Raw genomic sequence first — 22,203 nt, 5'->3', positions numbered from 1 at the left:
CCATCTGGCAGAGGAGGCTTCGTGATGAGAGCTTACAGACTGGCGGGTCCCACAGCGCAGAGTCACACAGCAAGTGGCAGAAGAGTGCAAGCGAATGACACACGCGCAACGGTCGCGGTGGAATCAGGGAGTGCACACGCGATGGTCGCGGTGGAATCGGGGAGCGCGCACCTTGTCGTAGTTCTCTTCCAGAAACTCTGCGCAGATAATTTTGTGCCTGGTCAGCAAGTCCTGCAATTGATTAGACGAAAATCATAAAATCACAGAACACGTAATAATTAGTTTGCAGTGCATAATACTGGTCACCTGGTAATGACACAAACAGATTCCAGTAAAGCGATGAGCAACTCACAGTCAACATGTAAAGCACTTCCGATTTCCACGGTTGGCTATGTACATACATTCTAGATTTGAAGCTTTCGTGACTGCAAGGATTCATATTCTTAGGTTTTTTCGGTAGTCACGTAGGTAAAAAATTAAAATTAATAAAAGTAAAATAAAAATAAAAAATCACGACGTTTCGGAGGCAACACAAGCTTCCGTCTTCAGGTGGAACCGTCACAGCCCGACAGCTGTATCAAGTAAATGAGAGATTACAGGAGATACCACTCCATATATAATGGTTGAGGGGGGGGGAAGAGTCAGGAATGGCCCACTTTTTATTATTATGGTAAGGTGCGGTTTGAGACTATGAATAGACTGCATAACAAAAGACTGAGCCTTTATTATGGAGAGGTTCGGTTTGTGAATTTTGTTATGTAGGCTAGGCGTAGTCACAAACCGAACCTCTCCATAATAAAGGCTCAGTCTTTTGTTATGCAGTCTATTCATAGTCTCAAACCGCACCTTACCATAATAATAAAAAGTGGGCCATTCCTGGCCCTTCCCCCCCCTCAACCATTATATACGGAGTGGTATCTCCTGTAATCTCTCATTCACTTGATACAGCTGTCGGGCTGTGACGGTTCCACCTGAAGACAGAAGCTTGTGTTGCCTCCGAAACGTCGTGATTTTTATTTTTTATTTTATTTTACTTTTATTAATTTGAATTTTTTACCTACGTGACTTCACCGAAAAAACCTAAGAATATGTACATACATACAATACAGACGAATGAATGAGTTTTCATGGTGTATACCGGTGGGCCCTTTCTGTCACGTAACGTCACATCCTAGAGGGCCGATCCCCCTATAGATAGCCGTCCCTGTGCAGCGGAAGGTGGCTCAGCACTTGGCTTAGTGATGGTAATTAAGTCTGCCAGTCGGAGGGGCGATGATTGCTGTGTGGTTTATCCTAGGGCACTCCCAGTGGCAGCTGTCCTTATGTGGAAAAGGTGAATCAGCACCTGACTCAGCAATAGGGATTAATCGGTCTGCCAGCATGGGGAGAGGATTGCTTCGTAATGTGTGGGTAATACAAAAATAAAAAATTTGAAGCGAGATTGATATTGAGTGTGTTTTATAGTTCTGGGGGGTGAAACCGGGACAACCCAGAGGAAACTCATGCAAAACAGGTGGAGAACATACAATACTCCACGCATGGAGAAAGGTGCCCCCCAGTTGGGAAACAAACCTGGGACCTTCTTCCTGCGAGGCACAGGTTATAGCACCTGTAATGCCCTGTTGCAGCTGGAGCCGTGAACAGCTGCCAGTCAACATGTGAAGCAATACAAAGTGGACACATAATGATAAAGATCACACTATTTATACCCCGTGATGCCTTACCGGTGAGACGTTTCCACGACCACTGGGAAAACGTGCCAGCCCCGGTTCGCGAACCCGGCATGGTGGGCTCAGTCTGGGTCCCCACGGTAGTGATAGAAAGAGCCAAAAAGGCGCTGAGAGGCTCCCCGAGAGCCCCTCTAGACAGGATTGGTTCTCAACCGGGGGTACGCAGACCCCTAAGGGGTACGCAGCAATGTCCCAGGGTTGTACGCGAGGTTATTTATAAATGTGTGAAATTATATCGTACATGAGAGTCATTGGTGAATAATCATGTATGAATCTGGCAATATTAAATAACTACAATAAAAATTGTATCCGTATGGTAACCTAGAATGATATAAAAGATCTTTCAAAACTTTATTGATCGTAAACAAAGTGGTTTCCAAGAGTATCCAGCGAGCGCGAACAGATTACGTCATGCATGCAAAAGTCCGTTGACTTTTTTTTTTATTCGCTTGCAGTTACTCGCTAGTTAGGAAATGTCACAAAATGGACAACTGGTTAAAAAATATTGATGTTCATTATTTATCCATTTATTTCTCAGAACCATGTTGGGTCAGGCAAGGGGGGGTACTGCGATGAAACAAAATTCAAGGAGTACCCAACAGTAGCCAAAAAAGGTTGAGAACCACTGCTTGAGGGCATCTGGCCTACTCTCCCACACTCTGGCCACGTCCTGCAAGAGGTAGGGAGTATCCACACTTTACCTCGCGACTCGTGAACGTGCTGATCGACTAACAGTGGCAAGCCCATTGATACTGCAAGGTGGGCAGTGTCAGGGGCGGTGGTTGAGGAGCATTGAAGAGGAAACTTGCTTCAACCGCCACGACGGGGAGACGGCACCGAACCGGTCGGTGACCTCTGGGGATCGCAAGTTCCGGCGCGTCACACCATGCCACCGTGGGGGGGTAGAGGGAGGGGGCGGCAGGGGACGTTACTCCGAGCAGAAGGAATTCGTCTCCTCGCTCGCTAGCTCGCCTTGAAGGTGGCGAAGGCGTCGGAGGCGATGTCGAATGTGGAGACCTCGACGTAGCGGAAGAAGTCGTAGAGCTGCGGCGAGCACAGCACGATCTTGCCGAGTGGCTCGTGGCGGATGCACTCGCGCAGCATGATGCCGCAGTTGAGCGCGATCTCCGGCGTTTCGTAGCTTCGCTCGCCGAGAAACAAAACAAGCGCGCGGAACACGATCCCGTGGTTAACATCTAGGTTAAATATGATTCGATTGCTCCCGCAAGGTGTCGCGACAGCTATTTTAAGGAAGCCTGGTCCGGGTGACGTGGTTATTTGGACTTCCTGGATCTTGGTCCCGGTGAAGTTTGACGCAGCTTCAAGCGGAAAGTCAAGTGTCTAATCGCTGGCTAAGCTTGGTTGTGAGAATCGTTCTTCAACTTAACGGTGAGCGAGCCGAAACGATAACAATATCCGCGTTACACGCTTGTACGTGACAATTTGTGTCGGGTGGTGGAGGAGGGTCTTAATGACACAAAGTTTGTCAGATCCTTGATCATGTGATTCACTGTGAAACTAAAATTATGAACCAGGTGAAACCTCAATTTACCATACACACAAGCAATTAATTATGCACACGACTACTGATGATCATTAACAATTTACCCCGAACTTTTGAAACGTTTAAATAGGCAGCCCTTAAAAAAAAAAATCACGTAATTTCGACGATAAAATCGCTCCATCTGTTTTTTTTTCTGGTTGGCCCCTTTTCCTTCGACAATGATGATTAATATGATTGAGAGAGCGTCATCTTCCCACTTGGGAGACAGTGGGGGGGGGGGGGGGGTAGCGCAATTCTTCCCTCACCCCTTGAGCAGCATGAAGAGCAGACTGGGATTGGCGCAGATGTACTCCACGGTGGGGGAGCGAGTGCCGATCTGCCGTCGGAGAATATTGTTGAAGATCTGTGCCACGTCCTTCTTGCCCTGGTAATGGGAGCACGAGGAGGAGAGATGCATGTACATTACTATTACATTATTTTGTATTTTATTTTACCAGGTGTAAGGTCCACTGAGCTGTATAGCTCTTTTTCAGATGCGACCTATCACAAATTATAGCGCAACAAAGTGGCTTTTCCTGTGGAAATGTAAAGCAGGAAAATACTCTTAAAAACATGTTAATCCTAAATGTGGAGGGAAAAACCAGAGGACCTGGAGAATAATCCAGGGAGAATAATCCACATGACCACGGGGAGAACATGCAAACTCCAAATATACAGCCATGAGTGTCAGGATAAAACCCACAACCTCCTGTATACCAGGCGAGGTAGTTAACATCTCGCTACCGTGGCGCTCTATGTATGTGCATATGATGCACTTCTTTGGCACAGGAACATAGCCAACCGTGCTAATAGGAGGTGCGGGGAAATGACAACAAACTAAACACAACAAGCACAGACGAGCATCGCGATGCTCTCCCCTGCAGGGCCGTGGGGTGACCTATAGATGGCAGTGTTACCTCCTCGTAACACACTGGGTTTTCTCCGGGCACATCAGTTCACTCTTCCCACACACAGAGCTGAATTTCTTTGCACCTTCTGGACAAGGAGCAAGGTCACCGCGGTGAAAGCGTGGCAGTGGCAGGGGAAGGCGTCGAGCGGAATTTGAAACTCTGGGAACGAGGAGACCAACTCTGGGACCGTGCCACGACAACTCCCTCCTTCGAGTGACGTCGCTGCATTCGTGTAGCGGTGGTGGGTGATGCAGTGGTGAAGCGGTGGTGGGTGATGCCGTGGTGGTGATGTCGTGGTGTAGCGGTGGTGGTGATGCCGTCGTGTAGCGGTGGTGGTGATGCCGTGGTGTAGCGGTGGTGGTGATGTCGTGGTGGTGGTGATGCCGTGGTGGTGATGCCGTGGTCTAGCGGTGGTGGTGATGTCGTGGTGTAGCGGTGGTTGGTGATGCCGTGGTGTAGTGGTGGTGGTGATGTCGTGGTGTAGTGGTGGTGGGTGATGTCGTGGTGTAGTGGTGGTGGTGATGCATGGTGTAGCGGTGGTGGTGATGTCGTGATGTAGTGGTGGGTGATGTCGTGGTGTAGCGGTGTTGGGTGATGTCGTGGTGTAGCGGTGGTGGTGATGTCGTGGTGTAGCGGTGGTGGTGATGTCGTGGTGTAGCGGTGGTGGTGATGTCGTGGTGTAGCGGTGGTGGTGTAGCGGTGGTGGTGATGTTGTGGTGTAGCGGTGGTGAGTGATGTGGTGTAGTGGTGGTGGTGATGCATGGTGTAGCGGTGGTGGTGATGTCGTGATGTAGTGGTGGGTGATGTCGTGGTGTAGCGGTGTTGGGTGATGTCGTGGTGTAGCGGTGGTGGTGATGTCGTGGTGTAGCGGTGGTGGTGATGTCGTGGTGTAGCGGTGGTGGTGTAGCGGTGGTGGTGATGTTGTGGTGTAGCGGTGGTGAGTGATGTGGTGTAGTGGTGGTGGTGATGTCGTGGTGTAGTGGTGGTGGTGATGTCGTGGTGTAGCGGTGGTGGTGATGTCGTGGTGTAGCGGTGGTGGTGATGTCGTGGTGTAGCGGTGGTGGTGATGTCGTGGTGTAGCGGTGGTGGTGATGTCGTGGTGTAGCGGTGGTGGTGATGTCGTGGTGTAGCGGTGGTGGTGATGTCGTGGTGTAGCGGTGGTGGTGATGTCGTGGTGTAGCGGTGGTGGTGATGTCGTGGTGTAGCGGTGGTGGTGATGTCGTGGTGTAGCGGTGGTGGTGATGTCGTGGTGTAGCGGTGGTGGTGATGTCGTGATGTAGCGGTGGTGGTGATGTCGTGGTGTAGCGGTGGTGGTGATGTCGTGGTGTAGCGGTGGTGGTGATGTCGTGATGTAGCGGTGGTGGTGATGTCGTGGTGTAGCGGTGGTGGTGATGTCGTGGTGTAGCGGTGGTGGTGATGTCGTGGTGTAGCGGTGGTGGTGTAGCGGTGGTGGTGTAGCGGTGGTGGTGATGTCGTGGTGTAGCGGTGGTGGTGTAGCGGTGGTGGTGATGTCGTGGTGTAGCGGTGGTGGTGATGTCGTGGTGTAGCGATGGTGGTGATGTCGTGGTGTAGTGGTGGTGGTGATGTCGTGGTGTAGCGGTGGTGGTGATGCTGTGGTGTAGCGGTGGTGGTGTAGCGGTGGTGGTGATGCGTGGTGTAGCGGTGGTGGTGATGTCGTGGTGTAGCGGTGGTGGTTGATGCCGTGGTTTAGTGGTGCCGGGTGATGCCGTGGTGCAGTAGTGGTGTAGTGATATCATGGTCTAACTGTAATGTAGCGATCGTGCGGTGGTTGCGGCACCTCAAAGTCAATGCGCTGCAGCTGTGTAATGAGCACGGGGATGAGGCCACTATTGTAGAGCTCCTGGGCCAGCTGAGCCACAGCCTCCGGCTGGGGCTCCTTGTCTCCCGTGCCGTAGAGGATCTCCTTCATCGCCGCCAGGCTCTTCGACACCTCCTCGCTCGCCTGCACACGCGCCCCACCCCACGCAGCGCCAGCACCGGTCAGCAGCGCCAACAGCGGTCGCTGCATTCATTGCAACGGCGGCAGCAGCAGCAGTGCTGGCAGCAGCAGCACTGGCAGCAGTAGTGGTGGTAACATCAGCAGTAGCCGTGATAGCAGATGCAGCAGTGGTGGTAGCAGGAGCAGCAACAGTAGTAGAGGCAGCATCCATCAATGGGGTTGCAGTATTATTAACCGCAGCAGCAACAGGATATGACATTGGTGGCACATGCCTGTTGCTGTAATAGTGGATGATTTGCACTCCCCATGCTCGCTCAAGATGTTCCTCTCACCCCATGATGTGACAAGCATGTTTTTTTTTAATCAGGAGCTTAAATGCGCCTTAAACCAACATCTCCTTCTCAATCACTCCTTATTCCCAGCTGTGTGTTTTTTTGGCCCAGCTGATTACAGCTTGTCCGTGTGCAGCAGCAGCACAAGGTGAGGGCACAGACGATCTGAAGAGCGGACATAAGTCCACCAATAAGTTGCGAGGTGGGGCGAGGTTGCTGTCGGTTATTCAATTTAAGCAGCTTGCAAGTACCTTTTCAAATGTGGACATCAATGTTGTGGTTTCAGGTGTGTACCCTTCCTGCACTTAAGTGTCTATATACATTCCTGATGCTGACACTCTTACTGCTAATGCTGCAGATTACACTTATTTATTTCTAATTTATTTATCCAGGAAATCCATATTGAGTCTCAAATATGGGTGATTTTTTGGGATATTCCTGCATTGGAATTTTTGGCAAATTCTTTGCAAGCCCTATTTGATTTTGTGTGCGAGGAAACCCGAGTACCCAGCTCACTGGGGCGCCACGGTAACGAGAGGGTATCTGCATCACCTGGTATACAAGAGGTTGTGGGTTCGATCCAAACCCTGATGCCAGTATATATGCAGTTTGCAGGTTCTCCCCGTGGTCGCATCGATTTTCTCCAGGTCCTCCGGTTTTTCCCTCTAAGTTTAGAAACATTGTGTTTCGAGTATTTGGCTGCTATAAATATCCCACGTGACTTTGTTGATCGAGCATTTGTGGCCGGGTCACTTCTGACAAAGAGCTACATAGCTCAGTGGGACTTACCTGGTAAAATAAAAAAATATAGGACATTTTTGTTGACCCACTACACATATGAGAGGAAAACACAGGGTCCAAAAAGCTGTGCTCCAGGAACTACTTGCTGTGCTGCCATTTCCTGACCACCAGCACCGAATTTTCCGGGTTTAGGAGTTGCAACGTTCTCTACACAATCCACCAAGCTTAACCTCAAGAGTGTTGGGAAGTTGGCGGAGGGGGGGGGGGAATGGGGGAACAGCGGTGATTGTGGGATCAGTAGAAGCAGCAATAGCAGTCGTCGTAATGCAAATAGCAGCAGCGGGAGCATTGGCAGCAGGATCATGAACCATTAGCAACGGCAGTAATTAAGCATCAGCATCACCAATAGCAACCACCGAGTGAGCGTTGGAATGCACAGCGGTAGCATCAGAAAAAGCAGCCGCACCGGGAGTAGTTCAAGCGGCAAGAGCATAAACTCTAGCAGCCACAAGAGCAGATTAGTACAAGAGTACAATCAGCCATCTCTCCACTGCTGGACGAAGGCCTCCCCCCCCCATACGCTGTCATTATCCCTCACGGTCCAGTACTGCCACCGTTCCAATTCGCTCCTGCACCTAAACCGGTCACATTGCTTCATCTCCTCGGCGATCATACTCCACGACGCATTCTCTTGTTTGACTGCCACTCCGTCACCATTCTCCTCCATCGGCCACTGTCCCATCGAGTGATACGTTCTGCTCGCTCAGTCTCAATACCCCTGTCCTCTTTCAACTGGGTCTAAATGCCTGTTAATTTATGGACTGTGTCTAGATATCACGAACCCCATTAACCTTGTTCCGATGACGGACAAGTACTTCATTGGAACAAGATTCAGCAGTGAATGTGACCCACCCACCCTGCAAATTACAGACGTCTCAGAATGGGAAAGGGTTGACCTGGTCTCCACAGTATAATTCATGTGTCAGTTTCCACTAATGTGTGACAGGATAATGGGAAAACCATTGCTGCTTTCCAACAACGTGGCCTGGCTTGTTTTTCTCCTACGGTCGTCAGAAAATCGCTTTCCGGCACCACGTAACCCAGTGCCGAACACCTCTTTGGCTCGCCAACATAATCCTTCCCTCACACTGCTCCACTATGGAATTCCCCTCCACCGTCGATTTTCCCAGCCTCTTTTAACAACCTTGCTCAATTTAAGAAGCACGTCAACAGTGATCTATTACAACTTCGACGGTCGACTTAACATGTAGACTTTCGAAAACAATATTATCCAGAATAGAGTTTTTGAGTTAAGAGGCTGGTTGTAATTACCTGCGAAACGTCGTACTTGTAAATGTTGTGAGTTTGTTTAATCTCCAACACACTGGTGTGCTGAACTAGTATCTTAATTGGCATGTTTTGTTTATGTGACAAACCTAACTAATTGGCCGTGTTGGGTGGTGGCAGGTTTAATGACATTCATATTTACGAGATCTGACCCCAAAAAAACCTCAACTTGAACAGTGCTGTTTGTTGTTGGCCTTTTTATGTTTTTGGGCCCTTGGGTCCACTCTGAGCAACCGTTGTCAAAACGACAAGAATCCTGCATGTGCTCACCGCACCTTCTCCGCTTTCTTGTCCTGCTTCTCCAGCTGTGCCAGGCTCTCCTTGAGGTGGCGCACCACCTCCGCCGGCGTCTTGTGGGACTTGCCGAACAGGGGCATGTCTGCCGAGGGTCCGAGGGGGGACGCGCGCGCTCGCCCACACAGAGCCACTCAACCCACTCGCTCGCGCGCCCACACCGCTTCGTCCACGCGCTCGCACACACACACGCGTACGCTCTCTCGCCTACTTGTTCACTCGCTCGTTCCCGACTCAGCAAAAAATACGCTCACATGCGCATACACGGACTGTCGCCTGAATGAAGACCAGGAGCACAGGCACACACACACACACGCACACAGATACACACACACAGACACACCAGACAGACCCACATACGCACACACAGACATAGGTTAGGATAGAACATGCAACCTGTTGATAAGAATTTCATTGAAAATGTTACTGCCATCAAGAGTTGTGTTGTCAGGAGGCAATGCCGTGTCCTTCCTGACATTGGGTAGAGCCTCACTCTGTCCGTGTCAGTGACTGCATCACGGACATTATGGTACCCCGGGGTACCGCCAAAATGTTAATATCATGATAAACGATCATTTAAATTCACAGTTGTTTTATTGGAACCCAATTAATATCGTTAACAGAGGGACCACCGCGTAAACCCACGTGTGTGGGATGCCCACGTTGAACCGGGGATGGGGGGAACTCGTGTTAAAATTGCGGGTCAGCAATTACTCAACGGGCAAACTCCACGAGCCGCCCGGCCGCCTCTAAAACACGCCAACCGTCGACATCAAGGAAGGACATCAAAGCCCCGGTGCTTTTACAGAAGAGAAGTTTAGGGATAGAGGTCACTGCTTTATCAGTTTCCGTAATAAAGGCGAACATGATGAACTGCCAGGGTATGTGCATATTTGCCCAGTGTCCTCCTGTCGTAACACCCAACAGTGGTCACGACATAGAGAAACATGTCATTTCCACCACTTTTCAGAGCCACCAAATAGAAATGAGCATGGCATGAGAGCTCGTTACATCTTAAAAAACTGTAAACTAAAAATTTGTTTATTTTACCAGGTAAGGCCCACTGAGCTATGTAGCTCTTTGTTCAGAAGCAACCTGGCCACAAATGATAGCTCAACAGAGGGGATTATTGTGTGGAAATGTATTGCAGCCAATTACTCTAAATGCGTGTTTCTAAATGTGGAGGGGGAGAAAAATCCAAACTCCAAATATACAGCAGGCATCAAGGTCGGGCCCACGACCTCCTGTAGACCAGGCGAGGTAGTTAACATCTAGCTACTGTGGCGTTTCAATGCCGCTTGAGAAGTGCTGGATGCAGCGATTGCATAACCCCGTACATTCCTTTAAACACATGACAGGTGACAAAACTATTACACAATAGGACCCCCCCACCCCCCATGTAGGTGCCAGTTAAAATAAGAGCACCGCGTTCTCCGACTGCACGAGCGCTCGCGGTGGACACGCACGCAGCAAAGATGTCAGACGCCCATTAAACAAACACGCATTCCCGACCGATGCGTATTAAGAGCGTGGCGCACACTCAGAAGAATGCAACGTTATAATCCGGCTTAAGCCATCATCCCAATTGGGTGCGATAAAATTAGTACCTCTTTGCGGGAAGTCAGTAAAAAGATTTGTTATTGCACTCTTACGAGTCCTGTCCATCACGAACGCACATTGATTACACATTGAAGTAGGCTCCACGGAACAACAACAACACTATTTGGAGTCTGTTCCAGAACTGGCTCGGACTCACGGATGGATCCCGAACATGAGCTGGTAGCGTGTTCCAGCATCTTTGGGCCGGAGACCTTGAAACTGCGCTGGCCGTATATCGTACGCGAGATTTACACGCAGCAGGTATAGCAGCAGCGAGCAGCGGATCATAGTCCAAGTCGATTTTGGTCTGTTGAAGCTGGTACACACTGATCGGCGAGAGAGGACGGAGCAGACCGATGGATCACTGGGGGAGAAGTCAAAAGGAGTTCAACTAATGCAGGAGACTGCCTCGCCCACGAGCGTGAATTTGGTGCCGACAAATCGGCAGGAATATTTGCACTTGTGCAATTTGTACTTCTATAATGTATTTATAGTGACTTGCTTAGCTTTTATCTATTTTGCACCCGTCGTTATTTTGTACTGTTTGTCGATATAATTCGCTGACCCGCACCTGATGTAAATCTGTGATAAAGAGCTTAATAGCTCATCAGGTTCCTCCAGGATAGAGGTTCTAAACTCTGAACATGGAACTCTCACCGATGATTCGGGGACTCCACTGCCCGACACTCAAGGGGCACAGTTTTCACGCTTGCGCAAGTAAATGTGACCGCTTTTTTAAATTACATTCATGAGGAAAAGTTACAAATCTGAACAAAAAACTACGAGGTCACGTAACTTGATAAGGTTTTCCGTCGCGCAGTTTTGCGCGTGTGGGCGACGCGGCTCAGAAAGAGTAAATATTACCTCTCAACTGATCATCTTACAGCACCGGGCACAGTGAGGCTACAGTGAATTCAACAAACTCAGCGACCAAGTATTTTATCTATGCCGCAATGGCCGGGTGCCTCTGTGGGCTCATGATGGCCATGTCAAAGACACTCAGCAAGTAGATTAAATGAGCCACCCTCAATCCAGTCACCAGCAACTACAAAACAAACAGGACATGCAAATAATATTTATTATTTGCATTTGCTAGAGAGCCCTCCATTATGCAGACGCATCTCAAAAGCTAATTGCACGCGATAAGCAACTTACACTGCACACCTCATCTAAAGAAAATTGAAAAGGCACCCTTGGTGGCAGCTGTCCCGTGTGGCAAAAGGCGACTCGGCCATCTGACTTGCACACAACAGGCATTATTCTCCGAGTAGGCAGCGATGATTGCCGCTTTGTGGAATCCCAATAGAGTAATTTTCCGCAACCGAAATAACTGAGCGTTTAAACCAAGGCCGTAGCCATGGAGTCAACATTGGGGGGGGACCAAATCTTTCAGGGGGTCTGGGGGTCCCCCCCCAGAAAAAAGATCAAAATTTGAAAACTAATTTCCTGCCATTTTCTGCCAAAAATATTAAAAAAATTCACTAACACATGAAATGGACGTATTATTTATTTTTTACAATAATGTCTAATAGTGTATTGTATTACATTGCTCTGTTTTTTCTTTTTTTTACCTTTTCTTGTTTCATTGTATTTAATGGCAGATATTAGGGATGAATAAAGTACAACCATAACCACAATCATATAAACAGAAATCTATGCATTGTTATTTGAAGACAAGTCCAGATATTGTGGCCAAGGCTTAGCAAATTGTTGTTTTATTTACATATTTACAAGTAAACTTGGGTGGGCAGCAGGGGCGTTTGCTCTGCTCTCCTCTCATATCTTCTCCTCTCCAGCCTTCTTGCCTCCTCCCCACTGGTCCTATCTTCTCCTCTCTGCTCCAGTCATCTCTTTTCCTCTCTCCTGCTCTGCAGTCATTTCTGCTCCTTTGCTCTGCTCTACTCTCCTATCAACTCCTCTCCAGGCAATGACAAGTGTTTTGATTTGCCATTCTTCAAGCAAAGGATCCCAAGCCCTATTTGCGCTTATCGTTGACACCGTTAGAAGACTGGCATATTCCTTCAAGGTCCAGTCCAGTTTCTCCTGGTGCACATGACACATGGCCACATTTTTCAGCCTTGTTTGACTCATCGAAGATCTAAGCCATGTCTTAAGCCTCCTCAGAGCACTAAAACTACTCTCAGCCTCTAAAGAGGAGGCAGGGACGACCAGCAAAAGCCTTACTAAAGCTTCCCCCTGACTGAAGAGACCTCTCACCTCTGGCACTATTTCCCTAATAATGCTAGCAACATCTGAGCTCATTTGAGATGTGTAATTCGCCCCAAACATGGCCAGCTGCACCTGCAGTCATCTTGAATTCAATTCAGGAGACTCGTCTACCACCTTGTCCATGTCTCTGCGTAGCTGCACATTCTCAAGCTGCTGCAGCTTGTGGAATCCAGCTTGATCAAACCTCTATGAATTGAATATTCACTGTGTCCAAGCGTTGTATAATTGGGCTCTGTACAAAGACTGGGCATCCGGATGGAAATGGGCTGCAGCCTGACCGGTGTAACACTTTGTAGGTTTGCGGATAAGAGGCCAAATTTTTTAAAAATATTTTTTACATCAATATATTGGGGGGGGGGGGGGGGACATTTTGAGCATATTTGAATATTGGGGAGGGATGTGTCTCCCCCCCCCCTAATATATATGAAATTATGGCCTTGGCTTAAACAAGCGGGTTGTGAAGGACAGCCGTTTCGTGACTGGGGGCGAGCAGTCTGTTGGAGAGAGACCGGCTCAACTCTCTCAGTGGCATTGGCTTGTATTGCAGCTTTGTGTATGTGCTTGTTGATATAATTTGGGCCACAGTGGCAAGATGATAACTACCTCGCCTGGTATACAGGAGGCCATGGGTTCGATCCCAACCCTGCTGTATATTTGGAGTTTTCATGTTCTTCCTCCCCGTGGTAGCGTGGATTTTTCTCCGGGTCCTCCGGGTTTGTTATCCCCCACATTTAGAATCAACATCACGCGTTGAGAGCATTTGGCTGCGATACATTTCCACGTGATAAGCCACTTCGTTGAGCTATTATTTGTGGCAAGGTCGCTTCTGAAAAAGAGCTACATAGCTCAGTGGGCCTGACCTGGTAACATTTTTTTTTTAAATATCAGCTGTAGGGCACCTGGGCACAGGCGAGTGAGAGAAGAGCGACACATGGGGCCTCCTGATCACGGTTCCGACAGCTTCAACACAAGCGCTCGTACCGTGTCACAGAACTACAGCGGCACGGTGGCCATGCAGCGGCACGGAGGTGGGATGATGTATGTCCTCATCATCACGATCCGTGGGCACATAGCCCCTAGGTGTCCAAACTGCACATTTCATCATTTCTTTCCACTTTCCTTGGTCTTGTGCCAATATGCTCAAGTAGTGCCACATCTTTCTGGCACCCTTCTGGGTTGTATGTACCATGGGTGGAAAAAACCCGATTTTTCAAGCGGCAGGCATCAGGTTTTTTCTTTAATACAATTAAACCCGATTTCGGGGAACTAAACCCTGGTTTAATGAATACGAAACTCTGATAGGCTTAGGCTGCTTCCTCGTCGGTGCTGCTATCGTACTCGGGGCCGTCAGGCACGGGGTAGTCGTAGAATGCGGGCAGGTTGGTCTTGATGAACATGAGCTTCTCCACAATCGTGGGCGCCAGTGAGTTGCTTAGCTTGGAATGGATGAAGCCCATCGTTGAGAAGTGCGGTTCTGCAATTAGAACCAATTAAACCGGATTTCTCCCAATCTCAAATGATCGGTTTAATATAAAAAGACAATTAAACCCGATTGTAAAAAACCCGACTGTGCCACCCTTGGTATGTACAAACATAGATTGGGGGTTGTTTAACAAAATCCAGTAAACCAGTAATCAGGTGATGAAAAGGGGCAATGTGGGAGGGGGGAGGTGGGGGGGTTTAGAAGCTTGCCCCATCGCTATAACTTCCGTGCCAGGAGATGAGATCAAACCGGCGTCCTCTGGATGGCAAATTAAGTGTGGCTAACCCTTACACACCACTGTATCAGCTCCCAACCATTTCAGTGAAAGAGGTTTATATTTTTTCTAAAACATTTATATGCGTGGCAAACCAGGAGTGGAAATTTTTTTTAATAACCCTAATATACATAACATTTGGCGATGCTGCATCAACAAATGTGCCATAAAGGACTATTGCCCAAAACATTACCTATTATGTCTTTTCCTTTTAAGGCCGCAGTGTATTGACAAACGTGCTTAGTTTCTATACAGATATGTATATGGCCGGATGCGATCTGCGTCCATTAAGGACGATGAAAGAATAACCATTCGGAGCCTGCTGGGCCAGCCCCGTCTCAATAGCTCACGTGCGCCAATAAAAAAGCTGTGGGTCATAAGTCTAAGTCGTTTAAAAAAAACACACGTGACGGCCAAGTACGGACTCAAAGTCTCTTCTTTATCAATGGCAAGCTCTGAAGCAAGAAGGTGCCGGCCAACGCTCCGTGAACTTGATTAGCAAATAAAAATGAAATAGCCCCATGTAGGTTGACTTGTGATATTTCTCCGGCTTCTCCTTTGTACGTTGAATTTCTTTCACACTGTACATAGCCAACCGTGCTAATCGGAGGTGCGAGAAAGGAAAACAAACTTCATTAATAATCTGGCTGTGAATATGAATCCTCAAGTGCATTAAGTGGTTATATTGAGAATATACCAACGTGTGCACACACCGCACTTTGTCAATTCACTGCTGAATGTCGGCTGCCTCGGCACACAACACCGATGTTAAAACGTTCACTAAATCTATGATGCAACCGATAAATAAACATATTAATTGGCGCAGGCATGTACTGAGTTAAAAGCTCCATTCAGGAGATGAACGAGACTTGAAAGCTACAGCCAGGAAAGTCATCATGGCACTCGAGTGACTTCCCCGTGACATCACTTCCATACCTCTAATAAAGCACGGTTGGCTAGGTACGATGCGAAAGAAGTTCAACATACAGCACATACATACGCAGCGGCGTCACGTAAGCGTTATGGCGGAGCACCTGGTGGTGATTTTAACCAAATCTTGTCGATGCAGACATTTCAAACGCGTGTTAAAGAGTTCAGGACACACAGCAGGGCAGTTATCAGAACAGCGCTCGATGTGAAGACAGACGTGAGTGTGGCTTCAGACACATGAAGAGGAATGAAAACTTCTGGGCTTCTACGCTTCACGCTCTTTGTCAGCCCTGCAACTTAATGAACACGGGACAAAGATCCCACGTAGCACACACGGGCTGTTGGGGGAAAGTGCTGTTAGCGAGCACCTAAATAAAGTTGGCAAGGCACACGAGGGGGTTGGTGGCCAACGCCACGCCCGGTTGCCTTTGTCTGCCCAGTGCTGATATTTACACACCGCACAAGGTACTCATTTAAGGCCGAGTCAACCTAATTTCGGGGAGGCCCAAGACTAGGTAAATTATTCGTCACCGATGTTGGTCGTGAACAGGAATGGAACTCGAGTTGTTGGGTTTGTAGCGCAGTGTGCTATACCACAACTCTTTATACGAAGAGGGAACACACACACACACCACGCACACACTTGGATTCATACTACACACGGCCCGTGAAGGAGGAGCACTATGCCACACCTTAAAGGTGAGCAAATCTTCGGCGAGCAATTAAATGCAGATGCCTTCTCAATGTTGGGTGACCAAAGAAGGATAACGTGAAACGGAGATCAGGTGACAAAAAGGCATGGGGGAAGAAGAAATAAACCACAGCGTTCCAGCGACTGGAACAACGGTTCTGACGCAAGCGTAAACTTGAAACTTCCAGAAACTAACACTCGCGTGTTCTGTGTTCAGCGCTTCTCTACGGACACAAAATTAACCAATAAATTTTGGTAAAATAAAAATCGTAAAAAGAAATGTTCACACATTCATCCACCCAAGCAGCACTGGGCAGGCCCAAAACAGTATGGCTTCTGAGACCGGGCGCATTCCCGGCGAGTTGGCCATCAGCTACAATTACCTCAATTGTAACAAATCAGGTGTGAATACAAAGATCCCCGTATAGTCTTAACAGACTGTTGGGGTAAGTGCGGTTTGCGAGCACCTATGAAGGCTGGTACAGCACACGAGGGTTGGGTAGCCAGCACCACGCCCGGCCACCTTTGTCTCCCCAGTGGTGATGTTTACACATCGCACCAGGTACTCATTTAAGGCTGAGTCGACTTAGGGGAGGCCCAGGACCGGTTCAAATAATCGTCACCGGTGTTAGTGGCCGTGAGCGTAAATCGAACTTGGGTCGCCGGGTTCGAAGCGCAGCACCCTAACCGCTCCAAACTACCACTTATACGCGTACACAATTGGACGCACGAGAATCGTGCACACAGGAATCTAATTTAATCGAGGAATCGTAGCCAATACTGCAAGTGTGGGAAAATCCCAACTGGCAGCGGCATTGTGCAGCGCCCTCCGTCTGCTGAATGTCGATGTTGTCGTTGCAGCATTGCCAAAACCATGCTCTCATGCAACATCACTTACAAGGACGACACCGCCCCGTCCTCGTCATTGCAAAATTCTTGGAATTCCTCTCTACGCCTTCTGCTGCTGTTGCTGCATGTAAACAAACCTCCAAAAGAACCAGGTCCCATGCAAGAGCTTTACCCTTGGCAGTATGTCACACCATCAAGTTTTACTCCGCTCTGCATAAAACGCACACAAAACAACACTGACAGAGAACCCCCCCACCACCCCCCCATAACAATTTGAAAGATCATAGGGGCGAGCGGTGTTAGAGAGTAGCACCTATTAAGGCCAGCATGACGCAGTGAAGGCTCAGCGAGGCTAGCACACGACGCCCGGCCGCCTTTGTCTCCTCAGTGCTTATGTTCACACGCAGAACCAGGTATCCATTGATGCCGAGTCATCCTCGACAGAGACTACGAACAGGTTCTACTAAAACTCTCCACTGGTGTTAGCCCTTACCAGAATTTGTAGCGTTATCTAATCCTGGTAATGGAACAGATTTTCAGTGTAATGTGTGAATAACTATGCCACCATCATACCAAAAAACACGAAGATACCCCATATAGTCTTAACAGACTGTTGGGTTAAGTGCCGTTTGCTAGCACCTATGAAGGCCGGCACAGCACACGAGGTGGTGGGTAGCCAGCACCACGCCAGTGGCGATGTTAACACATCGCTTCAGGGACCTACGGGAGGCCCAGGACCCATTCAGAAAATCGTCAATGGTGTTGGACGTGAGCGGGAATCAAATTCGGGTCGCTAGGTTCTTAGCGCAACACGCTAAACGTTGCGCTACTGTTCCCCACACACACATGGGCGCATGCAGAATGCCAAATATTTATAAATGAATCAACTTCCATTCCTTACCTCCAGAAAAAGCCGAAAGTCCTACTGAACTTCCAGACTTGCGCGAACAAGAACAAGAAGCATTTGTTTAAGCCACGACTCGTGGTGCGGAGAGAAGCAACTGACGTCACGCCTCCCAAACCGGCAGTATTTGTTTGGTAAGCCTGGATGAGAGCCCGAAGGTCGAAAGTCGAAACCGGTCCAAAGTTTTGGAAAGTTAAATGCTGCCGGTTAACATAAGCTCTGGGCCCATGACACTTCAAATACTAAATTTTTATGTGGCGATTGAAAAGGGAATTTTTATATTTATCTTATTTATTATCTGGAATAGCACTCTTGAGCAAAAAAAAGAGTCAAATGCAATTTGTGCAAGTTCAGATTGTAAAGGTTTATAGTGGCAATCATATTTAAGCAGTGAAAATGGTATCTTTATCATCGTTAACCACTCAAACAAGGAACTATACAGTTGCTGCTTTTACGAATGAATTTTTCTATGAGAACCGGTTAACTGCTTACAATAACAAGGGGATGTTTTTGCTGGCACTGAAAAGAAAGATCTTGATGTTTCGGCACAATGCCCTTCTTTCATGAGAGAGAAGACGGCCAGTTGCCTCATGTGTTGGACAAAAACATTGGCCGATTTCCTCCTGGTGACAATAAATAAAGAACCTCAGGAATTATTGTTAATTACCCCATTGTCCAACCGATGAATTACAGAAGCCCAGCTGCATTGTGCTCAAAAGTCAGTTACTCGAATTCTACAAGTTTGGAGTTTTCTCCAGGGGCTCCCGTTTTCCTCCCACATGTACGAATACAAATTGGCTGGAAACATCTTAACATACAGAGGACTGCAGAGCTTGGACAATTGTTGGTGGGGCCGACTTACCACTTGGCTGCTGCCTTCCAGCTCGCCGCGTCTGTGGGCCCGCAGCGACTGTGAGATGCAATTTGCATGAGCGACGACGTTGCATATAAAACTACAACTTTAAACGAAAAAAAAATAAGTAATGTATGCTGATGTAAGGGATCTGCGAGCTACCCTCACGCACACGCAGACACGACATCTCAGCTCTCACTACAACACGCACCAATCACACGCGCGGGAATGCGCTGGACGGGGGTCAGGGGTTAAAGGGCAGTGACGTCACCCGGACCAGACGTGGATGTGTATTGGGAGCTGTGTATTGGGAGCGAGGGTGGAGATGGAGGGGTTAAAAGGGGCTGTGGGACGTGTGTTCGGGGTTGGTTTTGGAACGAGTGTTGCTGTGAGTTTGAGAAATAAAGAAGTGCTGGAATCATTCTCAGACTCCTCTTCACTTTTATAAAGCCAGGTAATTTCTCCAAATTTCTCATTGGAAACCCAGTATATGTGATAATTATGCCTGTGTGTTTAATATCTATACCTGCACCTATCTGATCAGTATATCTCCGTGTCGAGTTGAGGAACTACATGTTAGTGCTCATCGTTTAAAATATGTTCTTGCGTGACCAATACGTGCATCAAAATGCGTGTGCAAGATGCAATTGTGACTGATGCTAATTCTGGGAATAATTTACATTCACGCAAATTGTGTGGACACAATCTAGCAAGCGAGACAGAACACAACAAAAATTAAGGAATACAAATGAGACGTTAAATAACGAGGCATGAACAGAACGATTTCAGGATCGAACCGCAAGCGCAAATGTTGCCAGCTCGTCAAATCAGAAAGTGGTGGCGGAAGAGACTTTAAGCCGGGCGGTGGTGGCAACTCCGCTGCCCAGGGGGTGGATCACCGGACAGATGCTTTGAAACTCCCTTCCCTTGGGCGTCGAGGAGGTGGTAAAAACAAATATGGACGCCAACAGTTCCATCTGTAAGGGATAGAATGTTGCCCCCTCACATGCGTGGTTTCCTCTCACACGTAAACACTTATCAATTGGCCGCTAACAATCATAATAAATAGATGGCATGGCTAGGGGGGGGAGGCAGAATTTTGTGCCAGCTCACCACCTGGCTGCCTCTCCCGCTTGTCTGTGGTTCCTTTTCGCGCCTCTGAGTCATTCTCGTTGTTGTCGAGAGTGAACACTGCGCTACAAGTGGAAATTATTATTGTTACCCAAACACTAATCACACCATTGTGAGTAACTTACTCTAGTCTGTGTGTAGGCAGTCCGTCACAGCCGCTCTCCTCCTGCCAAACCTGTTTGGACACCTGACGCCTCGGCCTCACTCTGCTTGTTTATTTTCTTATTTTCTCTAAACCCACCTTTGCCTATCCCGATGAAGCTCATGCAGCTGAAATGCAGCCGGAATAGAAATAATATGATTAAAGCCTCAACATAGCGATCATTATAATCTGTATAGGTCGCACCAGAAAATGTGAATGTGTTCGTACAACTGTGTGCGCAAGTGTGCAGCCCGAGCACGACAATGGTTTTACACACTGCGCAAACAATCTTGGCCACGTGGGTTCGATAACACTGGTCAACACACTTTTTCTGGCATAAGGTATTCCAACGGTTTTAAGGTAATTTTGGGGTGCTGATTCCAAATCTGGCATCAGTTTTTGTCTATCACATCAGGTTTTTGAGATATCAAATATTGCATTTTCAATAAAAACTGCAGAAGAAATATATTAAATAAATGTGGATATCTACATGAAATTATATTTTAAAAACACACTATCCTAAAAATACAGCACCATATTTTAACACTAAAACAGTCACTGACTCGCAACAACTTGCAATCATAAGTGACAGAGTTAATTTCGGGTAAAATCAATTAAAATGGGGTATGCCGATAGCATAAAAATGAGATGTGATAGAGCAAATCTGAGATCAGATTTGGAATCAGCACCATGAAATTAGTCTAAAACAGCTGCAAAAGTCCAGGCCAGGAAAAAAATGTTTTTTGTTGACCAGTGTAATTACTGGTTAGAACGCACAAACCATCGGACCAGGGTCTAAACTAAACTACTAAAATACTTTTTTATTTTACCAGATAAGGCCCACTGAGCTATATAGCTCTTTTTCAGAAGCAACCTGACCACAAATAATAGTTCAACGAAGTGGCTTATTGCATGGAAATTTAAAGCAGCCAAATACTCTAATCGCATGTCGATTCTAAATGCGGAGGGAAAACCCGGAGGACCCGGAAAAAAATCGCCGCTACCATATACGGGCGTCATGGTCGGTATCGAACCCACAACCTCCTGTATACCAGGCGAGGTAGTTAACATCTCACCACCGTGGAACAGTATCACATCGTATTAAAACTTGGCTTGGACTTCCCCCCTTCTCGAAGCAAAAAAAAAATTAGCAGTAACTGGTGTGGAATCAAACATGGGCACTGTAAGTCAAATTTAGACAAAGTCAGGCAAGTGGTGGCACTAACTTCAGCCAATCCTTTAGTATGCCCAGCTGGAGTTAACAGGCCACTCACTTAAAGAACTTTTAGAACAGTCGATAAGGCGCGTCACGGATGTTAGCCGTGGCCTTGAATCTAACTCGGGTCGCTGGCTTCACAGCGCAGTGCGCAAACCACTGCGCTACCATTGCCTCTCCCTCCCTTAAGTATCAGGGGAATAACAACCAATATCGCAATTATTTCCTTTATCCAGAAAAGCCTCTACGTCCCAAGATAAATTTTCAGAAAATTATGCCAAGAGGTTTGTTTGTAATAAAGTGCACTTCAATTACCGTCTAATAAAAAAAGATACTAGCCATAACCATACCAAAGTGCTTATTATTACACGCCACTCTTAGGAGGGGAGGATGCCACCTCCCAATTGGGCCCCTTGCATGACTAAACAGAGCCGGGGGCTGTCAATCTCCTCATTACCGAGGGCTGCCCCCCACAGGGGGAACAGCGTTGTGTTTGTGCAGTCGCACGGCTCGCGTTGCATTAGCAACAACAAAAAAACGCACCGCTGCTGCCGCCCAGCCCTCGCGCCCACGTACCCACGTGCCCGCAACCAACGCCGGCGTGCAACGCGATAATGGGCATCGATTGATACGGGGGAGCGTGCGCAGGCCACGGGCCTGACGCGTTCACACATCGGGGGGGGCGGTGCACCGCCCTTGGCAAAACCCCTTTTAACACCATTAAGATATCCGGTTCCGGGGAGGGGGGGGGTCACATAATCGCACTTTCGCCAACTGTGCCGGGCACCGAGAAAACGGTATTTAATTTCGTTGCGCTAATCCACCCTCCCCTCCCCAAATGAATGGGTCTCACAATCCGCTCTGCCGCGTCACCGAGCACAGAATGTGCAGGCTCCCGAGCCCGCTGGGTGGCACGAGAGAGGGGGTGGGAGGATGGGGGGGGTTGTAATGGCCATGTCAAAGACACTGAGCAAGCGCCACAGAAAAAAGTACGTTCAAAACGCAAGCTGCGAGCCAGCAAACAGTTTAACTTTGAGGACACGG

General features: G+C 48.1%; 1 protein-coding gene across 2 annotated transcripts in view; it reads right to left on the bottom strand.

Annotated features, from left to right (window-relative positions):
- CAB39 (calcium binding protein 39) overlaps positions 1–22,203 on the bottom strand; it is a 52,050-nt gene that overhangs the window by 5,756 nt on the left and 24,091 nt on the right. The window contains exons 2-6 of one of the 2 annotated variants that reach the window (XM_078614275.1): positions 8,840–9,134; positions 5,983–6,147; positions 3,540–3,658; positions 2,703–2,871; positions 172–231 (exon numbers count right to left, since the gene is read on the bottom strand). In XM_078614275.1, the coding sequence (XP_078470401.1) occupies positions 172–231; positions 2,703–2,871; positions 3,540–3,658; positions 5,983–6,147; positions 8,840–8,941 (615 nt within the window). In that variant the 5' untranslated portion in view covers positions 8,942–9,134. The remainder of the gene's footprint in view (positions 1–171; positions 232–2,702; positions 2,872–3,539; positions 3,659–5,982; positions 6,148–8,839; positions 9,135–22,203) is intronic. The other variant, XM_078614276.1, reaches the window with a different exon arrangement.

The sequence above is a fragment of the Lampetra planeri genome, chromosome 43 (assembly GCF_965212315.1).
Source record: "Lampetra planeri chromosome 43, kcLamPlan1.2.h2, whole genome shotgun sequence".
Classification (NCBI taxonomy): domain Eukaryota; kingdom Metazoa; phylum Chordata; class Hyperoartia; order Petromyzontiformes; family Petromyzontidae; genus Lampetra; species Lampetra planeri.
Note: the sequence above shows the minus strand (reverse complement) of the source record. Positions and strands in the feature narration are given on the sequence as shown.